The sequence below is a fragment of the Myotis daubentonii genome, chromosome 1 (assembly GCF_963259705.1).
Source record: "Myotis daubentonii chromosome 1, mMyoDau2.1, whole genome shotgun sequence".
Lineage (NCBI taxonomy): Eukaryota > Metazoa > Chordata > Mammalia > Chiroptera > Vespertilionidae > Myotis > Myotis daubentonii.
Window position 1 is genome coordinate 66582325 of NC_081840.1, and position 21740 is coordinate 66604064.

General features: G+C 42.0%; 1 protein-coding gene across 4 annotated transcripts in view; it reads left to right on the forward strand.

Annotated features, from left to right (window-relative positions):
* The window catches only part of INO80 (INO80 complex ATPase subunit), a 168772-nt gene that overhangs the window by 114212 nt on the left and 32820 nt on the right, over window positions 1–21740 (forward strand). For all 4 annotated transcript variants that reach the window (XM_059712805.1, XM_059655721.1, XM_059712640.1 and 1 more), the window contains 2 exons: window positions 1685–1812; window positions 14016–14110. In XM_059712805.1, coding sequence (XP_059568788.1) covers window positions 1685–1812; window positions 14016–14110 — 223 coding nt within the window. The remainder of the gene's footprint in view (window positions 1–1684; window positions 1813–14015; window positions 14111–21740) is intronic.

The window sequence follows — 21740 nt, forward strand, 5'->3', positions numbered from 1 at the left end:
AGGGCTTAGCAATTAGTTCTGTCCCAGCTGCAGTCATTTGATTGTGTTGGTAAGGAGACCAACAAAAAGAAGAGCATTTCAATAATCTAAACAGGACCAAACAAAGAGGCTGAACAAAGGTGTGTGTCACAGCGTCAGGGGGTGGAGGGGTGGAGGGAGAGATGTAGCCTGGCAGCGTTCCGAAGGTGGGAAAAGGCAGGCTACAGTGCAGAGGAGTAAACATCCAGGGCCTGTGGCTTTGTAGCAAAACAGAGTGGCTGATGATTTGTTATGGTGCTGTCAGCACATCCGTTCTTGTTCAGTTTATACAATAATTGTGCACTTGGCAAATAACAAGAACTGAGAAATGACCATTGAGAACCCTTAGATTGCTTCACAGTTCTGAGGAAAATCCATGGGTTCAAACCCAGAAACCTAGGATAGACTATTTTTTTTCCTTAATAGTTTCCCTTTTTACTTTTAGCAGTTAGTTGTCTGTATAATAACTTTAGCCTTTCTCTCTCCCTTTTTGTGTTCCCCAGTCACTTCCACATATGCTCTTAAATCTCCCAGCCCCTTAAGCCTCATCTCTTCCCCTCTTAATAACAGCAATTGTTCAGGGCATGTTTATGGACCAGTCTGCAAACAGGAAACTCTACTTCCTGAAATGTGATGGGAGTTGAATGATACTGAATGGATAAGATGAAAATTTGTGAGTTAAGTATTCTTTAAGATCTTTGGCTGAAATTATTTATTTTTTTTAATGGGAAGAGGAAGGAGACAGTACAAGTTAGTGAGTGAAAGCAGCTTCCATTTCACAGAAACCCAACATCTTTTTAAAAAGCTGAACAAGCCCTAGAGTGTCTTTATTAAATTATAGCTTAGGATAATGGCATTTACCAGCCAACCTATTTGAAATCATCCAGGAGAGTGAGTTGAGTTGTTTTTTTAAAGGCAGAAGAGCCGGCTGGTGTGGCTCAATTGGTTGGGCTTTGTCCCATGCACCGAGAGGTTGCCTTTCTATTCCAGGTCAAGGCACATGCCCGGGTTCCAGGCTCCATCCCAAGTGGAGGGGTTGTGGGGGAGGGCAGGAAGCAGCCGATCAATGTTTCACTCTCACATCGATGTTTCTTTCTCTCTTTGCCTCCCTTCCTCTCTCTCTAAAGTTCAATAAAAATATTTTTTAAATAAAAGGCAGAAGAGGGTATGTTTATTTGCATTTCTTGGTGTTTAATTGACTCCAGGGGTTGACAAGAGCGGGCCTTGTTTCTTTACATTCTCATACTTCCAGAAAGTAAACCATTTAGCCACAAGACTAGCAGAAACAGATATCTAGAGATAATATGGAAAAAGAAACAGCAGGCCTCTCAGGTCACTTACAGAAGATATGACATGGACATCACTTTTAAATGCCATGTGTACCTGAGTGAGGGTTGTAGTGCGGAAGTTTTCAGATGCCTGTGTCTGATTGGGAACTATCGGTTGGGAAGGTACCTACACTTCCCTCTTTCAGGACATTTCTTCCCAGAGCACTATTGGATCACTATTTAACAGTGCTTTGCATTCTCCTCTAGAGTACTTTCCTGCTTTCATGATGATACGCATCCTGGTTGCAGTAATTTTGGCTGCATACAGCTTTGCAGTGAGTGATTTTGCTGCTTCAATTAAATACAGTTTCCCCTTCCCCCCCTTTTCTTCTCCCTAGGCAAGGAGAGCCTCATCACTGACAGTGGAAAGCTGTATGCCCTTGATGTCCTGCTGACTCGGCTCAAGTCTCAAGGACATAGGGTCCTTATCTACTCCCAGATGACCAGGATGATAGACCTACTGGAGGTAGGAGAAGGAACTTTGGCAACCTAGGACACCTTGTAGGAATCAGATATCTATGACTAATACTACTCCTGCTTAATGAGAACTCAAACAGCTTGATGATTTTACTGTCTGTAAAGGAGGAGAAGCAACTCCTGGCAGATGTGAGAATATGCAAAGGATTTCCGCTTCCTTCCTTATTCCAATGAAATAGAACACCCCCTACTCCCTTCCTTTACTAGGGAAGAAATTCCCTAATTTTAAAGTACATCAGAGCCTAGGAATTTCTTGAAAAATCCTCTAAAATTGTATATGGAAAATAAGATTTGTGATTTTTTTCTTTAGGTAAAAAAATAGAAAGCGGCTATTCATCTTGAGTTAATGTAATGGTTCTCAACTTGACTACATATTACAATCTCTTGGGGGACCTTTAACAAATACTGATGTCTGGTTATTTAATAAGTTTGGCATAAGACCTAGGCATCAGGACATTGAAAAGCTCCTAAGGTGCCCAGCTGGCGTGGCTCAGTGGTTGGATGTTGACCTATGAACCAGGAGGTCACAGTTCAATTCCTGGTCAGGACACATACCCGAGTTTTGGGTTCAATTCCCTGTTGGGGCATGTGCGGGAGGCAACCGATCAATGTTTCTCTCTCACATCAATGTTTCTCTCTTCCACTCTCTAAATATTAATTTTTAAAATGTATAAATGGGCCCTGCTGGCATGGCTCAGTGGTTCAGCATCAACCTATGAAACAGGAGGTCACAGTTAGATTCCCAGTCAGGGCACATGCCTGAGTTTCAGACTTGATCCCCAGTGGTGGGGGAGGGGTGTGCAGGAGGCAGCTGATCAGTGATTCTCTCTCATCATTAATGTTTCTATCTTTCTCTCCCTCTCCCTTCCTCTCTGAAATTAATAAAATATGTTTTTAAAATAAGAAAAAGCTCCTAAGGTAATTCTAATATGCAACTGAAGTTGACAACTATTGGGTTATGGTGAAAGATATAGTTGTCTTATTTTGCAAGGCAGCTTTTGTTTCTTTAATTACTTCTCTGATGACATTCTCTCTATTTTATTGTTGTTACTTGAGGGAGAGAAGCCATGGACATTGAAACAGGAGAGTGAATGAGAGGACAAATAATCACAAACCAATAGAGTAAATCCTTGGTGGAAGAATGTTGGAAAGCCGCTTGTGGAGAGGCTAAAGCATCTGGATATCAGTATTGTATAAATATTCTCATGTTTTTCCATGGAGATTTTATGCATCTAAGGCTTTCTGTTCTAACCTGCTACTCCAGGGAATATTTGGTAATAAGTGGAAATTGGACCATGATTATCCCTATCTTGGGATAAGAAAGTAGGGATCATATTTTTATATCAGTACAGAAGGATGAAGGGTAGCAATAGGGAGTAATTTTTAGGTTCTTTGGGAAGCAAGGCTGGCTTGCTGAATTTTGCAATGAGCTTATTTGAATTTGGTAGCAGGCTCTTTTTTTAATAATCTGGCAATTTTTTTAGCAAGAGATAACAATGATATTTGAGGTCAATTTACAATTGAATCACTAGCCTATCTAATAAAAGAGTAATGTGCAAATTAACCCTCAGTCCGTCACAAAGAAGATGGTGGCAACGGAGCTGGAGCAAGCAGGAGGCTTAGGTTGCCCCCAGCGATGGAGGAATCCAAGCTTCCTGCCCGCCCTGGCCAGCACTGGGCTCCGCTCAAGGCTACAAAGTTTCAATTATAGACGATAGATAAATCCCAGATACCTGCTTCCAACAGGCCTGGCCTCCACTCAAGGAGGGGCAGGGAACATGGGTTGCCAGGGGCAACCCAGGCTTCGAGTGGGATCAATGCTACAAAGTTTCAATTATAGAAGTTAAATAAATCCCAGATACCTGCTTCCAGCCCGTGGCTGTGGCCAGCCTGAAAACGGCCCTCAGCCCTCACCCAGGCTGGCCAGGCACCCCAGCGGGACCTCCACCCTGATCTGGGACACCCTTCAGGGCAAACCAGCCGGCCCCCACCCGTGCACCAGGCCTCTATCCTATTTGGTAAAAGGGTAATATGCAAATTGACCCTAACAGCAGAACCACTGGGAATGACTGGTCACTATGACACACACTGACCACCGGGGGGCAGACACTCAATGCAGAAGCTGCCCCCTGGTGGTCAGTGCACTCACACAGGGGGAGCTCTGCTCAGCCACAAGCCAGGCTGATGGCTGCCAGCACAGCAGTGGTGGTGGGAGCCTCTCTGATCCCCCGGGAAGCGGGCCTAAGCCAGCAGGTGGACATCCCCCGAGGGGTCCCAGACTGCAAGAGGGCACAGGCCAGGCTGAGGACCTCCCCCCCCCCCCCAGTGCACAAATTTTTGTGCACCAGGCCTCTAGTATCTTATATTTAATACTAGAGGCCCGATGCACGGATTTGTGCACATTTGGGGTCCCTCAGCCTGGCCTGCACCCGGACCCCTTGGGGGATGTCGGACTGCCAGTTTCAGCCTGATCCCCGCAGGCCAGGCTGAGGGACCCCCCCGCCGCCACCACCACCAGTGCACGAATCCGTGCACCGAGCCAGTTTCAGCCCTATCCCCACAGGCCAGACTGAGGAACTCCACCGGTACACGAATCTGTGCACTGGGCCTCTAGTATGCATATAAGATCTTTGATTAATCTCTTCCCATCCTCCCCACTTCCCTCTGAGATGATTCATCAGTGTGTTCCATGTTTCCATGCCTGTGCATTGAGTGTCTGCCCCCTGATGGTCAGTATGCGTCATAGCTACCGGTCGAATGGTCACTTAGACTTTTGTATATTTAATGTAGTGTTTAGCCCCAGAATGCTGTCAGCAAACCAAACTTTCTGGTTTGTATGATAAGTAGGTTACCTATTTCTAAATGATGGAGAATGCTTATGTGACTGTAAGAGAGGTGATTAAGCCATTGTGTTTGATGTAAATCTTGACTGTATTAAAGGTCCTAATAGCAGTAATCCTATCTAATAAAGAGGGAATATGCTAATTGACCCTCACACCATCACAAAGATGGAGGCACCCACAGACAGTAAGGCGGGAATATGCTAATTGACTGCCCCACCCTAAAAATAGCAGTGCCCACAGCCACAAGATGGCCAGCAGGGGAGGGCAGTTAGGGGTGACCGTGCCAGCAGGGGAGGGCAGTTGGGGGGACCAGGCAGGCAGGCAGGTAAGTGATTAGGAGCCAGCAATCCCGGATTGTGAGAGGGATTTCCAACTGCCCCTGAGAGGTCCCAGATTGGAGAGGGTGCAGGCTGGGCTGAGGGACACCACCACCACCACCCCCCACCCCCCCAGTGAATGGATTTCGTGCACAGAGCCTCTAGTTTAAAATAAAAGGACTGCTTGCATCTTTAATGTTCTGTTCAAAGCAGATGATGCCAACAGCCAAAACAGTGAGTTAACTTTCCTTCAGTGGGGCTCTTTTTAAATAAAGTGCATGTGGGCCTTGCCCTAGAGCAGGGGTGGGCAAACTTTTTGACTGGGGGGCCACAATGGGTTCTTAAACTGGACCGGAGGGCCGGAACAAAAACATGGATGGAGTGTTTGTGTGAACTAATATAAATTCAAAGTAAACATCATTACATAAAAGGGTACGGTCTTTTTTTTCAATAGTTTTATTCATTTCAAACGGGCCGGATCTGGCCCGTGGGCCGTAGTTTGCCCACAGCTGCCCTAGAGTCAGGGAAGTAAAGATGAAATAGTGATCTTACTGCTAAGAATTACAGAAAAGCGGTATGTTAAGGATTTTGTAAGGGAGATGATGATCTTTCTTTCTCAAGATTATATGAGTAGGTTATAGAGTCATAAAGGTTGATTCATATTAGAGGAAATTCTAGGAAAATGGGTAAACTGCAAAAAAATAAGCTAGCTCTGGTAGATGAAGGTGAGTGTGGGTGGTTTAAGTTTGATATAGTCCTACATTTTAGTTCGTCATCTTGTATATTGCACACTTCTAGTTCCTCATAAATATTACTAAAATAAGTAAATCAAAGTATAACAGTAAATTTTGTTCAGGATGAGTGCTTTAAACCTTAGCCCTACAGTCACTTTCTATCTCTGTCTAATCCAGCAGGATTTTTGAAGGGGAGGTAAACTTGGTGGGTTGACTTTGCAAACAAGGCAGCATGAAGGCCTTCTCTAAATGTAGTTACAGCTCTATGAGGAATTCTGAATTAGGGAAAAGCAAATTCAAAGCCTGAATTTCATAACTGCTCACATTCCTTAGCCATATGTGTAACATGCATCTAGGAGGCTGAAGCCAAAAATGTTACTGCTATTTGTATGTTTTACTGAAAAACTAAAATGAAACTGTTGTCTAGATTTTTTAATACTATTCTGTTCTTTCTCCTTCGACGTTAAATTCCTAAAAGTTCATTTAATTTTTCTTTGGCCTATTTATTTAATATTTACCCAAATGAACCACATTCTGTATTCCAAGAGGTTAGTCCATAAATGAAATTTATTTTGCGGATGTAGAATTACAATGCCCACAATGTTTAGTATATGTCTTATCATTTATTGAAATGTAAATGTATTGTGGATCTTGGAACAGTCCAGGATTAGGTCTACATTTCTTTATCTTTTCAGAGTAATGTGGGTTTACTTTCATAATGGAATCTTTCGCTGTAAACATTTGTTAGAGTCATTTCAGCTTTAAAACATAACTGGTGCATGAACCTAAGGGGCAGGTTTTAGAAAGGCCCTTCTATATAGATGCTTGCCCTTGAGTACCTGTAACCTTTTCTTTAAAGAAATATCTTGACCCTCACCTTGTGTATTATAGTTTTTATTGGTGTTTAAGGTTTTTTTTTACTTTTTTCCCCCAGAATTCTCTTTTTCTGTTGACATCCTGGACCCTGTATGTCAAAGAGGGAATAAAGAGCTTTCAATAGAGCCAGAGTTAGAAACTCAGAGGGGTATTGGCGCTCAGTGGTGGAGCATGTCAGCATCTCTTTCATACAGCAGCCTTTTGGGGCTTTTTGTTCAGTGCTTCAGCCTTGGCTATCTATCTATTTCTGGGACCCACAAGAACCAGAAGACAATAAATGTTCACATATTTCTATATGGCCAGGTTTCCATTTTGTGAGCAATACTAGATCTAGGCACTTATTATTTGCTCAGTATTTTCTAAAGTGATCGATAGCCTCCTTCTCTAGGGCAAAAGTCTGACTTTAATTTAAATTTCTTATGAATGTATCAGATCTTCTTCCAAATAGAATTCTGTATTCTGAAATGTTTTATCCTTCCCCATGGTATCCAAATAGTATTTCTGGATAGGGGATATAAAAGGAGACTGCTTAATTTCCAGGGCCAAGAATTTTTAGTGTGCCATGGGCAGAAGTCAAGGACATAAATAGGGGAGCATATGATAGATTTACTGAGTCACCTGTGGGGCCTTGGCTGGAGGGGGTATTGTGGAAGCAGACATAGGCCCTGTGCAATTGGGATGGTGGTGTCCAACTTTATATCAGACAAAACTTTTCATACTACCTTCATTTTTACCCTAGTTTGGGATGTTGCAAAGAGCTTTTAATTCTCTACAGATGACTTACATTATCTCTGGGTCATCTCTTTTGAGATTCATTCCTGATGCATCAAGTAACTGAGTCTGTAGTTTAAGGAAATAAGCCTTAGTATTTTCTATGAAATACGACAAAGGTACTTGGAAAGGTTCAGCCAACTGGTGCATGTATGTGGTGTGATTGCTAAGTACTAAACCCAGACAGATCTTGAATTGCACCAATATATGAAAATAGTACAACGCAGAATTAAGTCCAGATAATCTGTAACTAATAATGACATTTGAGACAGTGGATTGTATAATTTGCCCAGTCAGCAAGTACCTCACTAGGGAGGGATTCATCCTGAACAGACATTTTATCATTCTGTTTTTCCTGAAACCTACAGATATCTTAGAACTTCAAGTTATCTTTGGAAACTGTGATTCTGAACATACCGGAAAGCTGGGTATTCTAAAACTGTCCCGTGGACTATAAAGCAAATTGCAATCACTGTTGACTAGCATTTTCATTTGGTCTTAAGCATGGTAGAAGGACATGTATCAACTTACAATCATCCTATATCCTGTTTAGTTCACTTTTTCATGCCCACTGTGAGGGAGGCATTGTGCTAGGGCAGTTGGAAATATCAGTTCACTGTGGTCTTTGACTGCTAGGAATGTATCTTGGGGTGGGAGGCAGGGGTGTGTGTGTGTACCTATATATGTCACAGACAAATAACTCAAGTGTACCATGAACTGGTGCCAAAAATACTGAAGCATAAACATGCTGAACATAACAGGAGGGACACATTTATTTCTAACTGCGTCACTTGAGGGAGGCTTTACATAGGCAGTGACATCTGAACTGAACTTAAATAGAATTTCAGCCATCAGGGAGATGTACATTCCAGACTAAGGAAGCCAAGTGTAAAAAGGCACAGAGATGGGAAGGTAGAAGACATTTGGGGGAGTAGTGCACTGTGACTGGTGCATGGGATATAGGAGAAAAGGATATAACACAAGTAGTGTGAAGGCAGGTTATGTTGGGCCCATGAATGCCTTGTGATTGGGTCTTGCTCCTAAGAGTTCTGTATTAGATATAGGAGGGATGGCTGCCATATTTCATTCACTTGGTGCAACTTACCTGGACAACAGAGAGGCTGTAATAGACATTGAGAGGAGCCTTACTTTTTGCTGGTGATAGACTCCAAAGATGTAAAGGGACACGTTCAGGAAAATAGTTATACCACATCTGCAGGTTTGTGGATCATACTGAGTCTTTCCTCCCAAAACGTTTTATGAAAGTGAAATTGCATTAAAATGAACATCAGAGGCAATTTTGAAATGGAAAAGAAGTGTGAGAATGGAAGTTCATGTTATAAATATGTAAGCATTTTCCTTTATTTTTTCAAGTGCCCAATCATCCTTTCTTTATGATGATGATGGATGGGGGTTATGGACAAAATATACTAAAAACCTTATGGGGCTTCTTCACCCCCCCCCCCCATACCTCCTTTTCCCCCTAGTGGTGGTGTGCTTCTGTTCTATTTAAGCAATAGAGGGGTTAAACCAAAGACTAGAACAAGCATGTCAAACCGCTGCAAGTTTGACATGTTTGCAACAAGTCTGCCTGAGTTCCAGTCCCAGCTTCATTACTGCCTATGCCACTTTAAAGACCTTCCTTAATATCTGTAAAATGGGAGTAACAATACTAACATCTCCCTTTGAAGGCTATGGTGAGGATTAGATAAGCAAAACCAGGTAAAGTACATAGAATACTGATTGTCACTTGGTAAATGCTGTATAAGTGCGAGCCATCATCATCACTACTACTTTAAGATGAACCTAGTCACTTGATGTTACACCATTGGGTATATTTTAAGGAGTTAGAGCCACTTGCTGACACTTTGAATTATGAGGCTACCAATTAATGTGTCTCTCTCACATCGATGTTTCTCTCTCTGTCTCTCCCCCACCATTCCACTCTGTCTAAAAAAAACAATGGAAAAATACCCTCGGATGAGGATTAACAACAAAAGTAGGACTTAGGGATGTGATCCAGAACTGGTCTGTCTTCCCAACTTGTCCTCCAAAACACTGGTTTCCAAGCTTGTGGAGTAGGTTAGAGAGAATAAGAGACCTAGGTAGAGATTTATAAGATTTTACTTGGAAAAAAGTATTTTAATGATTTAAAAACAGCATAAGGATATGTTCCACAACAGTGTTTCGCAAACTTATGTTTGAGAAACTTATGTACTTACAAGTCACACATGTTAACATTAAAATGCAAATTCTCATTCTCTAGGTATGGGCATGCCCCTCTATTCTGCATTTTAACACACTTAAGGTGTTGCCAGTACTCCTCATCAGAGGGCCATATTTGAAATAGTAAGATTCTATAGGAGTTTTTCTTAGCTGCTGATACAGAGCACTTATTGCAATCATCTTTGAAGCTTTTTATTTTTTTTTTTAATTAAATCTTTATTGTTCAGATTATTACATTTGTTCCTCTTTTCCCCCCCCCCCATAACTCCCCTCCTCCCAGTTCCCTCCCCACCCTCCGCCCTCACTCCCCACCCACTGTCCTCATCCATAGGTGCACGATTTTTGTCCAGTCTCTTCCCACATCTTCCACACCCCTTTCCCCCCCAAGAATAGTCAGTCCATTCCCTTTCTATGTCCCTGATTCTATTATAATCACCGGTTCATTCTGTTCATCAGATTATTTATTCACTTGATTCTTAGATTCACTTGTTGATAGATGCATATTTGTTGTTCATAATTTGTATCTTTACCTTTTTCTTCCTCTTCCTCTTCTTAAAGGATACCTTTCAGCATTTCATATAATCCTGGTTTGGTGGTGATGAACTCCTTTAGCTTTTCCTTATCTGTGAAGCTCTTTATCTGACCTTCAATTCTGAATGATAGCTTTGCTGGATAAAGTAATCTTGGTTGTAGGTTCTTGGTATTCATCACTTTGAATATTTCTTGCCACTCCCTTCTGGCCTGCAAAGTTTCTGTTGAGAAATCTGCTGACAGTCGTATGGGTATTCCCTTGTAGGTAACTGAGTTACTTTCTCTTGCTGTTTTTAAGATTCTCTCTTTATCTTTTGCTCTTGGCATTTTAATTATGATGTGTCTTGGTGTGGTCCTCTTTGGATTCCTTTTGTTTGGGGTTCTCCGCGCTTCTTGGACCTGTAAGTCCATATCTTTCACCAGGTGGGGGAAGTTTTCTGTCATTATTTCTTCAAATAGGTTTTCAATATCTTGCTCTCTCTCATCTTCTGGCACCCCTATAATTCAGATGTTGGTACGCTTGAAGCTGTCCCAGAGGCTCCTTACACTAGCCTCGCATTTTTGGATTCTTTTTTCATTTTGCTTTTCTGGTTGGATGTTTTTTGCTTCCTCGCATTTCAAATCATTGACTTGATTCTTGCGCTCCTCTGGTCTGCTGTCGGGAGTCTGTATAATATTCGTTATTTCAGTCCGTGTATGCTTAATTTCTAGTTGGTTCCCCAATATAACATCAAGGGACTCATTAGTTTTCTTGTAGATCTCATTAAGTTTATCGGCGGCTTCTAAACAGTTCTTGAGAGACCTTAGAAGTGTGGTTCTGAACTCTATATCTTCCATTGACAATTTTGTCCTGTTTCTTTGTCTCCGCATTTTGTTATGCTTCCTTGGTGCACCCCCTAGTGGTCTTTGTTCGCAGTCTTATAGTTAAACCTTGATTGTTGTAGCTAATACCAGGGAGGGTTTGACCTCCAGGCCAAGTGGCTATGAGAATCAGCTGTGTCAGCAGTGAGAGAACTTCTGTCCTCTAGGGAGGTGCTAATCTAGCCTTTGCCTGAGGCTATCCGGCAAATGCCTCTGTGCAGGGCTTGGGTAGGTTGGGTCGCACAGGATCAACAGGGTGGGCCGGAGAGAGCAGTTATGGCGGCTCTCAGTCCTGTCCCCAGGGGCTCTGCCTCTGAGTCCCAGCACCCGCTGCAAAGCTCGGAGAGAAAGCTGCACTCACTCTGACCGAAGCCAGACAGTCCCGCTTCTCCCGTTTGAGTCTGGGTCCCTAAAGACTCGCCTGTATCTGGAGCTCAGAGTCTGCGACTCCCTTCCGATTGAAAACGCCAACCGTGCCCTCCGCCGCCAGCCCGCTCGGCGCACTCCGCACCTCAGAATTTGACTTCAGCACTGCGCCTCCTCTGAGTGTCCGTATGTGTTTCTCTTTCCTCCTAGTTGTAGGACTTCCACTCAGCCAGCATTCCTGTGGTTCTGGGTGATGTCCGTTCCGTCTTTTAGTTTCACTTTTGAAGTAGTTGTTCAAAGCAGCAAACTCCAGCGTTAACCTATGCCGCCATCTTGGTTCTCCCATCTTTGAAGCTTTTTAAAAATAAACCTGTCCCGCCCTGGCTGAGTGGCTTGGTTGGTTGGAGCATTGTCCTATGCACCAAAAAGTTGCAGGTTTGATTCTTGGTCAGGACACATACCTAGATTACGGTTCAAGCCCAAGTCTAGGCATGTGCAGGAGGCAACTGATCGATGTTTTTCTCTCACATTGTTGTCTCTCACTCTGTCTCTCTAAAAATCATAAAAACATATCCTCGGGTAAAGGTTTGAAAAGAAAAGAAATTTAAAAATAAACCAGTCCAGGCCCTAGCCCAGACCTACAGACTCAGAATCCCTGGGATGGGTCGATACACAGGTATTTTTAATCCTTGTTGAGAATCACTACTCAAATGCCAAGAGTACATCTTGTCCAAAACCCCTTTGGCTTCTTCAATAAATCTATCTATCTATCTATCTATCTATCTATCTATCTATCTATCTATCTATCTATATCTATTGCTAATCCTCACCTGAGGGTATTTTCCCATTGGTTTTTAGAGAGCAGAAAGGAGGTTGGTAAAAGGAGGAGGAGGAAGAGAGAAAGAGAGAGAAACATCAATGTGAGAGACAAAAATCAGTTGGTTACCCCCCACACTTGCCCCAACCAGGGATTGAACCCACAACCTGGGCATGTGCCCTGACTGGGCCTCAAACCTGCCACCTTTTGGCGCACACGACGACGCTCCAACCAATTGAACCACACTGGCCAGGGCTGGATCAGTTTTTAAAATAAAATTTCAAAAATGCTATGAGTACTTTAAAATCATTTATTAGAATTTGTGTTTTTATTTTAACAAAATAGAATTTAATTTGGTACTAAGTCATTAGATGTTTTTAGGATCACTAAACTAAGAATGGGAGTGGGCACAGTTCTTAAAATTAACAGAAGAAATTAGGCATTTTTTCCAGACGAACATTTGATTAAACATCTTCTCTAAATGGCCTAGACTTTTATTTTTTCAATATATTTTTATTGATTTCAGAAAGGAAGGGAGAGAGAGATAGAGACATCAATGATGAGAGAGAATCATTGATTGGCTGCCTCCTGCATACCTCCTACTGGGGATTGAGCCTGCAACCCAGGCATATGACCTGACTACAAATTGAATTGTGACCTGGTTCATTGGTGATCAACCACTGGGCCACACAGGCCGGACAACAGCCTAGACATTTGGAGAGACAGAGTAACTTTGATACAGCCAGAATTTGTGAATAAAAGAAATATTAAATTTCTTAGCTCAGTATTAATCTCTTTTTTAAAAATATATATTTTTATTGATTTCAGAGAAGAAGAGAAAGGGATAGAGAGATAGAAACTAGAAACATCAGTGATGAGAGAGAATCATTGATCAGCTGCCTCCTTCACATCCCCCACTGGGGATCAAGCCTGCAACCGGGACATGTGCCCTGACAGGGAATTGAACCATGACCTGCTGGTTCATAGGTTGACATTCAACCACTGAGCCATGCCAGTGGTGCTCTGCCCCTCTTTGATTATAAAAATCCTTACAGAACTACCTGGAGACAGATAGAAATAGTAAAAAAAATATATATCCTATATAATAAAAGGGTAATATACAAATCGACGAAACAGCAGTGACTGGTCACCATGATGCACACTGACCACCAGGGTTTCAGTAGTTCTCAACCTTCCTAATGCCGCGACCCTTTAATACAGTTCCTCATGTTGTGGTGACCCCCAGCCATAACATTATATTCATTGCTACTTCATAACTGTAATTTTGCTACTGTAAACAATATGTAATTATATGTGTGTTTTCCGATGGTCTTAGGCAACCCACAGGTTGAGAACCACTGGTTTAGATGCTCAACGCAGGAGCTGCCCCCTGGTGGTCAGTGTGCTCCCACAGGAGGAGCACCGCTCAGCTGGGCTGACATCTGGTGAGCACAGCGTTGGTCGCCGGAGCCTCTCCCGCGGCAACGCTAAGGATGTCCTCGCTGCCTGACTGCAGCTTAGGCCCGCTCCCCGCCATTTTGGTTTGGAGATTTCATTTTGTTTATTTTTTTGTTTTTCCTGAAACCTACAAAAACTTAGAGAAATAAGATTAGTTTCCAAGTTGATATTGAGAGTGGTTGTAGTCTTCAGGTTACCCTAGATTTTTACATGATGGCAGTAAACTCATTTACAAATTAAATCCCCATACTTTTGACATTGGTTTCTCCTCATTCTGGATATAGTGACTCGCTCACTGTATGGATGAGATAGAAAGTAAGTAGATGCTTGTGGGAATTGGAATACAGTACTTTTCATCAGATTGATTGTATCTATTTACTCTTGATTGGCAGGAATATATGGTTTACAGGAAGCATACCTATATGAGGCTTGATGGCTCATCCAAGATCTCGGAAAGGCGGGACATGGTTGCTGATTTTCAGAACAGGTAATTTTAATAGGAATTATAAAACCCTCATTTGGTTTTCCTCTAGAGCTTCAGATGATGAGGTTTAAAAAAATACCAATACATTTCATATTATTAAGTGATCATGATAGTTCCTGCCATTTTAAGAGGTAGCTAAATCTGCTTATAGCAGTTCAGATCTGTGTGTCTGTGAGAGAGAAAAAACAAATACTTGGTAATTTTTGTGTTTGAAATCTGCTTTCTTACCAAATCAGTGGTATTTATTTAGCCAATAAAATAAATGATTTCTGAGTATGAACCAAGACCTTCCTTATGTGGATAATATGTGTGTAGAAAAAAGTTGCTAACTGTTAACAGTGGCTATCTCTGGGTGTTAACTTATAGTTAGTCTTAGTTCATTATTGCTTACCTGTTTCACTTTGTATGAGTTAAAAAAGAAAACCTTCCTTTTTCCTGCTTTCCCTCTAGCATTGTAGTACAGTGCGGTATGACAACTTGCAGTAGTCTGTAATCTATTCAGCTGGCAGCTCTCAGTTACAGTACTTCTCCTACCTGATAATGAGCCTATGAAATTTCAAATGCTGCCTGCTGGATGCTGATGGCTTACAAAGCCATAATTATCCTAAGTGCAGGTTCTCATTGTAATAAGCAGAGTCTGGTTACTGCTCTCTCCAAGGAGAAAGCCAAGCTCTGCTGGTGACAGGTCTGCTGAACTCCACCCTTAATTTTCTTCCTTAAACCTGAAGAACTAAAGAATAAGAGTAGATCTTATTATTCTATAAATCAGAACATTCTGAATTTCTGGCCTTTAATTGTGTAGTCTGTTACTATTTTACTTTTGAGTTCTTGGGAAGAAAATTAAGCACATAAGCCATTTGTATTTAGGTTTCAATTGTTTAAATTTCTTTCCTTTTTAATGCATCGTTTACTTCAATTGTAAAATAATTTCGCATAAAACAAATCCATAGTTCAACATAGAATGTCCTCTGATTGAAAGTTTTTGCTATTGGATGATCCTTTACAATAGAGCATAGGTAAGGAGATATATCCTGACATTTTGGTTTACAGTGTATATTCAGGCCAGTAACTTGTAAATTACAACTATACATCTGAATTTAGGAGGCTGTTTGACCAACGATGGAAGGGAAGATCTATTGTGTACCTATTTCAATTTGTTAGATGGGTGCAAGTATGTACATGGCCTAACCTAGTTTCTCACCATCAGAATCTATCAGCAGATTTTTAAATTGATTATTTGAGACATGTACAAGCATAGTAGTGCCTCCTAGTCTCACCACATTGTTATGAATTGCCCCCCCAAAAAAAGTTTACCAGCTGATCTTCATCTTTTCATGATTCTGAAATAAAATGGAACATATTTTACTTTGTCCTTACTTACTCCAACCTAAGAGCTCCAATAGACAAGAATCTTACATACAAGATCTATAGACTATATATTTTCCCCAGGGTACCTTTAATTTCTCCAGGCATGCCAGCACCTCTGTGGTATGGGCACACTGTTATGAGGTGGCATGAGTTGTGTGTTAGAAGAAACTCCATTAAGTAATAAGTATTTCACCTACAATTTGTGTTTATTTTTCACTAACATGTTTGATGTCATACATTTGAGGATCTCATGAACAGCAAAACTATTATTTTCCAGTTATAATTGGCATTGTTATATCTTACAATAAAACTAGTGTCCCAATGCATCGATTTGTGCACATTGAAAGGAAATTAATTAGATGAACTATTTTAATATTGCTATTTGCCCTTTCTCTATAGTAGAAATGTCAACCAAATTCACAATCGACAATGATAGATGGAAACGCGCATACAATTGGTGCCAGCAAGAGCTTTATATGTGTCGCGCATGTGCAAGTCAACTTAGCCATATATATGTATGTGTGTGTATGTATGTGTGTATATGTGTGTGTGTGTGTATATATATATATATATATATATATATATATATATATATATATGTATGTATATATATATAAAACTTGCTTAATTAGACCTGCTTTCTGATTAAGCTAAACTTTTTCCAGCCCAGTGAAGCACCCCAACTTCTCTTTCAGGTAATTGTCAGCAGCACAGCAGTAAATATCAACACGAAGCAGATTATTATTGTAGATCATGCAGGGAGAACAAAGGGTAAAATATTTAACTGTAGCAGTGTTTGACTATATTCTGTGCAGTGAGAAAACCTGAAGTCATTTTCAAGGTCCATCATTTCTTACTTCTTTTCAGTCAGGTCAAGTTTCTAAACTTTCTAAATCTCCATTGTCTTGCTAATGAAGAGATAATAGGATTCTACCAAGTCTCCTATGTACCTACTCCAGGACCTCTGTGAGGATCAAATGAGAGGAGGCACTTGAAAATGCTTCACAAACATTCGTTTAAACAGTAAAATATTTGCACCTGGCTATAAAGCAAGCCGGGCTCCTGGCTGAAGAAACTCCAAGGAGGCTAATCGCCAGGAAGGGGAAGCCAGGTGTTGCTATGTGAAGTCATTACCTGGCGCCCACAGCGACCATTTCTGGGCTGGGTTATGGGCCGCATTTTGCTCCACGAGGTCTTGGCAGTGTTGGCTGCGATTTGGTGGGGTGTCACTGTGGGGTGGTGGCTGGACCTGTGTCCCACTTGGGGGAAGCTGAATGTTGGTTTGTCAGCACCAGGTTTGTGGTGCCATTTCTTTTTAACACATTGTATGCAGGAAACGTATTTATATGTTTTACGTTGACTGGTAGTGGAGCGCGGGACACGTATTAATACGTTTTTTTATAGACTAGCGGTAGAATGCAGGTAACATATAAATACGTTTATTTTTATACTTTTTTATTGCTCTAAAGGGATGCTAACATGCAGATATACGAATTCCAAAGGACAAAATTTGGGTCTCTAACACATACAATGGTGAATTATGTATGTACTTCCAGGTATAACGGTAATCTATTCAACTGCGTAGAGTCATCCCTTTACACAATTCTCTGCCTCGCCACGCGTTCAGTGTGATTCTAAGAAAAATAATTCAGTACACATTTTATAGTAAATCACAAAAAGTTTCATTGAAAAAAAATATGTAAAACTAAAGTTATCGTAATTTTACTGAACGTTGCCATTTGCACAAAAAATTAGCAAAAATGGCCCGCGCCACCTGTTAGCACGCTATAAAAACTACCCGCAAACAATGTGTTAAATGGCCAGTGTGCGTCATGGCAGCTCCTGCATTGAGCATCTGCCCCCTGGTGGTCAGTGCACATCATAGCTACTGGTCAGATGGATAGACACTTAGCCTTTTATATATATAGACTAGAGGCCCTGTGCACAAAAATTTGTGCACTCGGGGGGGGGGGGGGGTTCCTCAGCCCGGCCTGTGCCCTCTCGCAGTCTGGGACCCCTCGGGAGATAACGACCTGCTGGCTTAGGCCTGCTCCCGGGTGGCAGAGGGCAGGCCCAATCCCTAGGTGCAGCCCCTGGTCGGGCTCAGAGCAGGGTTGATTGGGGAGTTGGGGCGCCGCCCCCTGTCATGCACAGAGCCGCAGGGCGATCAGGGGGTTTGGACGCTGCCCCCTGTCACACTGATCCCGGTGCCAAGAGGCCTCTCGGCTCCGCTGATCCCGGTGCTGGGAGGCATATTACCCTTTTACTATATAGGATAGAGGCCTGGTGCACGGGTGGGGGCCGGCTGGTTTGCCCTGAAGGGTGTCCTGGATCAGGGTGGGGGTCCCCACTGGGGTTCCTGGCCAGCCTGGATGAGGGGATGATGGCTGTCTGCAGCTGGTCACACACCCTTCAGGGTGGGGGTCCCCACTGAGGTGCCTGGCCAGTCTGGGTGAGGGGCTGAGGGCTGTTTTCAGGCTGGCAGGTAACTAAAGCTCCCAACCGCTCCTTTTTTTCTTTCTTTATTCTGGGCCAGCTTTAGCTCTGAGGCTTGGCTCCAGCTCTTAGGCTCTGCTGCTGAAAGCAGGTATCTGGTTTGTTTGGGTTCTATAATCAAAACACTGTTTCAACTCCAGCTCTGAGATCCTGGCTGGCTGAAAGCAGATTTCTGCGATTTTGTTTAGCTTCTATATTTGTAACAATGTTTCAAACTGCAAGCTCAGAGGCCGGCAGCGGCAGGTGGGAACTTTGGAGTCCTCCATCACTGAAGCAAGCAAGCCTCATGTTCGCTTCAAGCTGCCTGGCTGCCGGCCGCCATCTTGGCTGGCAGTTAATTTGCATATTGCCCTGATTCGCCAATGGGAAGGGTAGTGGAGGTACGGCTAATTACCATGTTTCTCTTTTATTAGATAGGATGCCTATTGAGGACAATTTGAGAGATAGTTAATGAAGAAAATAAAAAGCACCCACAATCCCATTACTATTAACATTTTGGAACATCCCTCTAGTCTTTTATTTATTAATTTTTAAAATATATTTTTATTATTTCATAGAGGAAGGCAGAGGGAGAGAGAGATAGAAATATCAATGATGAGAGAAAATCATTGATCGGCTGCCTCCTGCATGCCCCCACACTGGGGATCGAGCCTGCAACCTGGGCATGTGCCCTTGACCAGAATTGAACCTGGACCCTTCAGTCCTCAGACTGACACTCTATCCACTGAGCCAAACCAGCTCGGGCTCCCTCTAGTCTTTAATGTATATTTGTGGTTATACTTACAGGTTGATACCATCTATATATATAAAAGCCTAAGTGACCGTTACGACCATTCTACCAGTCGCTATGATGCAGAAGCTGCCCCCCTCTCCCCACCCGGTGATCAGTGCGCTCTCACAGCCAACTCCCGAGGTCCCCCCCCGCCCCAGGCTGGCTGGCCCCGATCACCCCGATTTGCCCCAATCGCCAACCAGGCCGAGGGACCCCACCCGTGCACAAATTCGTGCACCGGGCCTCTAGTGTTATAGATATGATTGTGTGTCCAGATTTCTTCCACTTATCATTATATCATAAACATTTTCCCATATCATTAAAAAAAGTCTTTGTAATCATTATTTTTAATGATCAGTGTTCCTTTATACTGGGTATACTATAATTGTTAAAATTGGTGAGTGAGCCCAGGCTGGTGTGGGTCCTGTGCACCAGGAGGTTGCTGGTTTGAGTCCTGGTCAAGGGCACATGCCCTGGTTGTGGGCTTGATTCCTGGTGGGAGGCGTGCAGGAGGCAGCCGATGTTTCTCTCTCTCCCTCTCCCTTCCTCTCTCTCTAAAAATCAATAAACTATTCTTTTTTTTTTTAATGGTGAGTGAATATCTTTGTTTATAAAGCTTTGTCACCATTTTAGGTTATTAATGTAGATTCAAACAAGGTAAATCAGTGAATGAAGGGATGTGAACATTTAAAACTGCATTTTGTCCAATTGCTTTATAGAAATTTCTACTGGTTTAGATTCCAACCAGAGCTGTAGTATGTTGGCTTGTCATGATTTGGATTTCTGGGTTGTAGAGCTACAGCTGTTCTTCTACCTGACCCAATTCCCAGAAAACTGGACTATGAATTTAGAGATCAGTATATTTTAGTGACCTTTTTAGTGGAAAAAAAATAAGTAGATTTATCTAATTAATGATCGTAAAATCTTTTATTTAACCTGTGAAGCAATTATTTGGGCAATCCCACTAGCACACAATAGTTTTGAAAAGCTTAGCTCTAAAAGAAGGGTATTTTCACTATTAAATTATACTATTCTTTACTTAGTAAATATCTTATTTTGCACAGCTTTTCTGGAAAACTTTACTTGAGCTTCCAAACACTGCAGCTAAGAATTGCTTAGAGAATAGTGAGGTGTGTTTTTTTCTTTTGTTTGTTTGTTTGTTTTTTAGCAGTGAGCTTTTTTAGTCAACATTTGAATAACCATCACTTTAATACTCTGCATCTAATATTAGACAAACTGAAAAAAACAGACTAAAATCTCTTTCCCTGCCTACATTATGAGCTAGATTACAGTTGGGGTATGACTAGAAATAATCCCGTGTCTCACGTATAGGAACAAACTGTGCCTCTGCTGACCAGAAACTTATCAGGCAGATTCCTCCAAATTGGGGTGGGGGGTAGTTCTCAACTTTTAAATTTTGAGTGGCTACAGTAGGCCAATACAGAGAAATAGACAGGTGTTTTTGAAAACAAAAAAGCATGCCTTGCCAAATATTTTCATTATTATTCATGAAAAGACATCAAAAGAAAAAAATTGTAGTTTCAACTGGAAAGCCCTGTGGCTCAAAGGTCAGCCAGAGTAAACAAGAACTCCTATAAAAAGCCATTTACATTCCCTTCATACAAGATTTATTTATGAGAGATCCTTCCAGGAAAGAGTCTGACTGAGACTAAAGACTGTTTGCCCAGGATGTCCTGACTGGGCAACATTCAGAACATGTGACCAGTGCGTGATCCTAGAAGCCATTCACAAGGTCTTTGCTCTGGTGTGCCTTGGCTGTGGCTTCACTTCTTCCTACCCCATGACATTTACCAAATGGATCCCCCCAATTCTGATCACTCAGGGTGGGCCTTTGGAGAACATGAGAAAAAGTGAGTGTGGTGTGGACTTTTCTTTTCTTGGTGAGAGTGTTGTAGAGCTCCAGTGTTGTCTTTGATTCTGGCTCAGCAAGTCTTTATTTACATGCCCAGCACTATTGGGGTATTTTAAAGCAAAGTGGCCTAAGTGGGTCATTAACTAAAGAAGAGTAAGAGTATAGCTAGGCATGTCTTTACTACATGATTTCATAAACCGAAGGATGGTCTCTAATATAAGGCCTTATTCCATCACGGACCCTTAGTTGATATCCATTTTCAGCCCTCTAGAGGGCACCCAAACCATCATGTTGCCTTAAGTTTTGCTAATTTATTTTTACCTAGATTTCTTTCCCTGGTGTTTGTTTTTTTCTATGTATAGTCCCTGTGTATAAGTGATTACCAGATCTTGGATCTTATCTCTCTGACTGTCCAGACTCATTTTTCAGCTTCTACTCTTTCTTTTACTGTGGTTACCAACTGCATTCTCCCTCCCATCCTGTCTGACCCCTGTCCCCCAGTCCCCCCCACCCCCCGCCCCAAGCTCAGACTATGGACTTCTTTCCGATTTACCAAAAAAGTTCTAGCCATTGGGTGACTCCCATCAGCTCTCACACAGTATCGGAGAGAAGCCTCTGATCCCTAACCCCACCTCTGTACCCACCAAAGCAGGAGAGAGAGATGTATGGGGAAGATAAATTTTCTCAGGGCCAGAGTGGGAAGGATTATCCTATAGAGGTTAGTACAGCCTAGAAAGCTCAGTTTTTATTTGAACATTTATTGTGGTTAAGTATTCTCCTATGGGCTGTGAGGTATCAAACTTCCATTTACATCATCCCATATCTGTGGGAAAATGTGTTTATAAACTGGCTAATGCCTTTTAACTTATTGGTTTGCCCTGTATGATTTAACCACAAAAGAGACATCTAATAAATTATATAAATAAAATTATGAAATGTTAAATTTCATGATAAAATTCAAGAATAAACTAGTAGAACTTTTTTGTAAGAGTATAGTGCTTTTGGCATCATGCCCTACAAGAGGCCTCCGAACATGCTCTGTTTGTTATCCATGCGTGCCTCTAGGAAAGTTGTGTTTAACTAAGTGCAGATAATGGACAGATTTCTACTAGGACCTGTCTTTA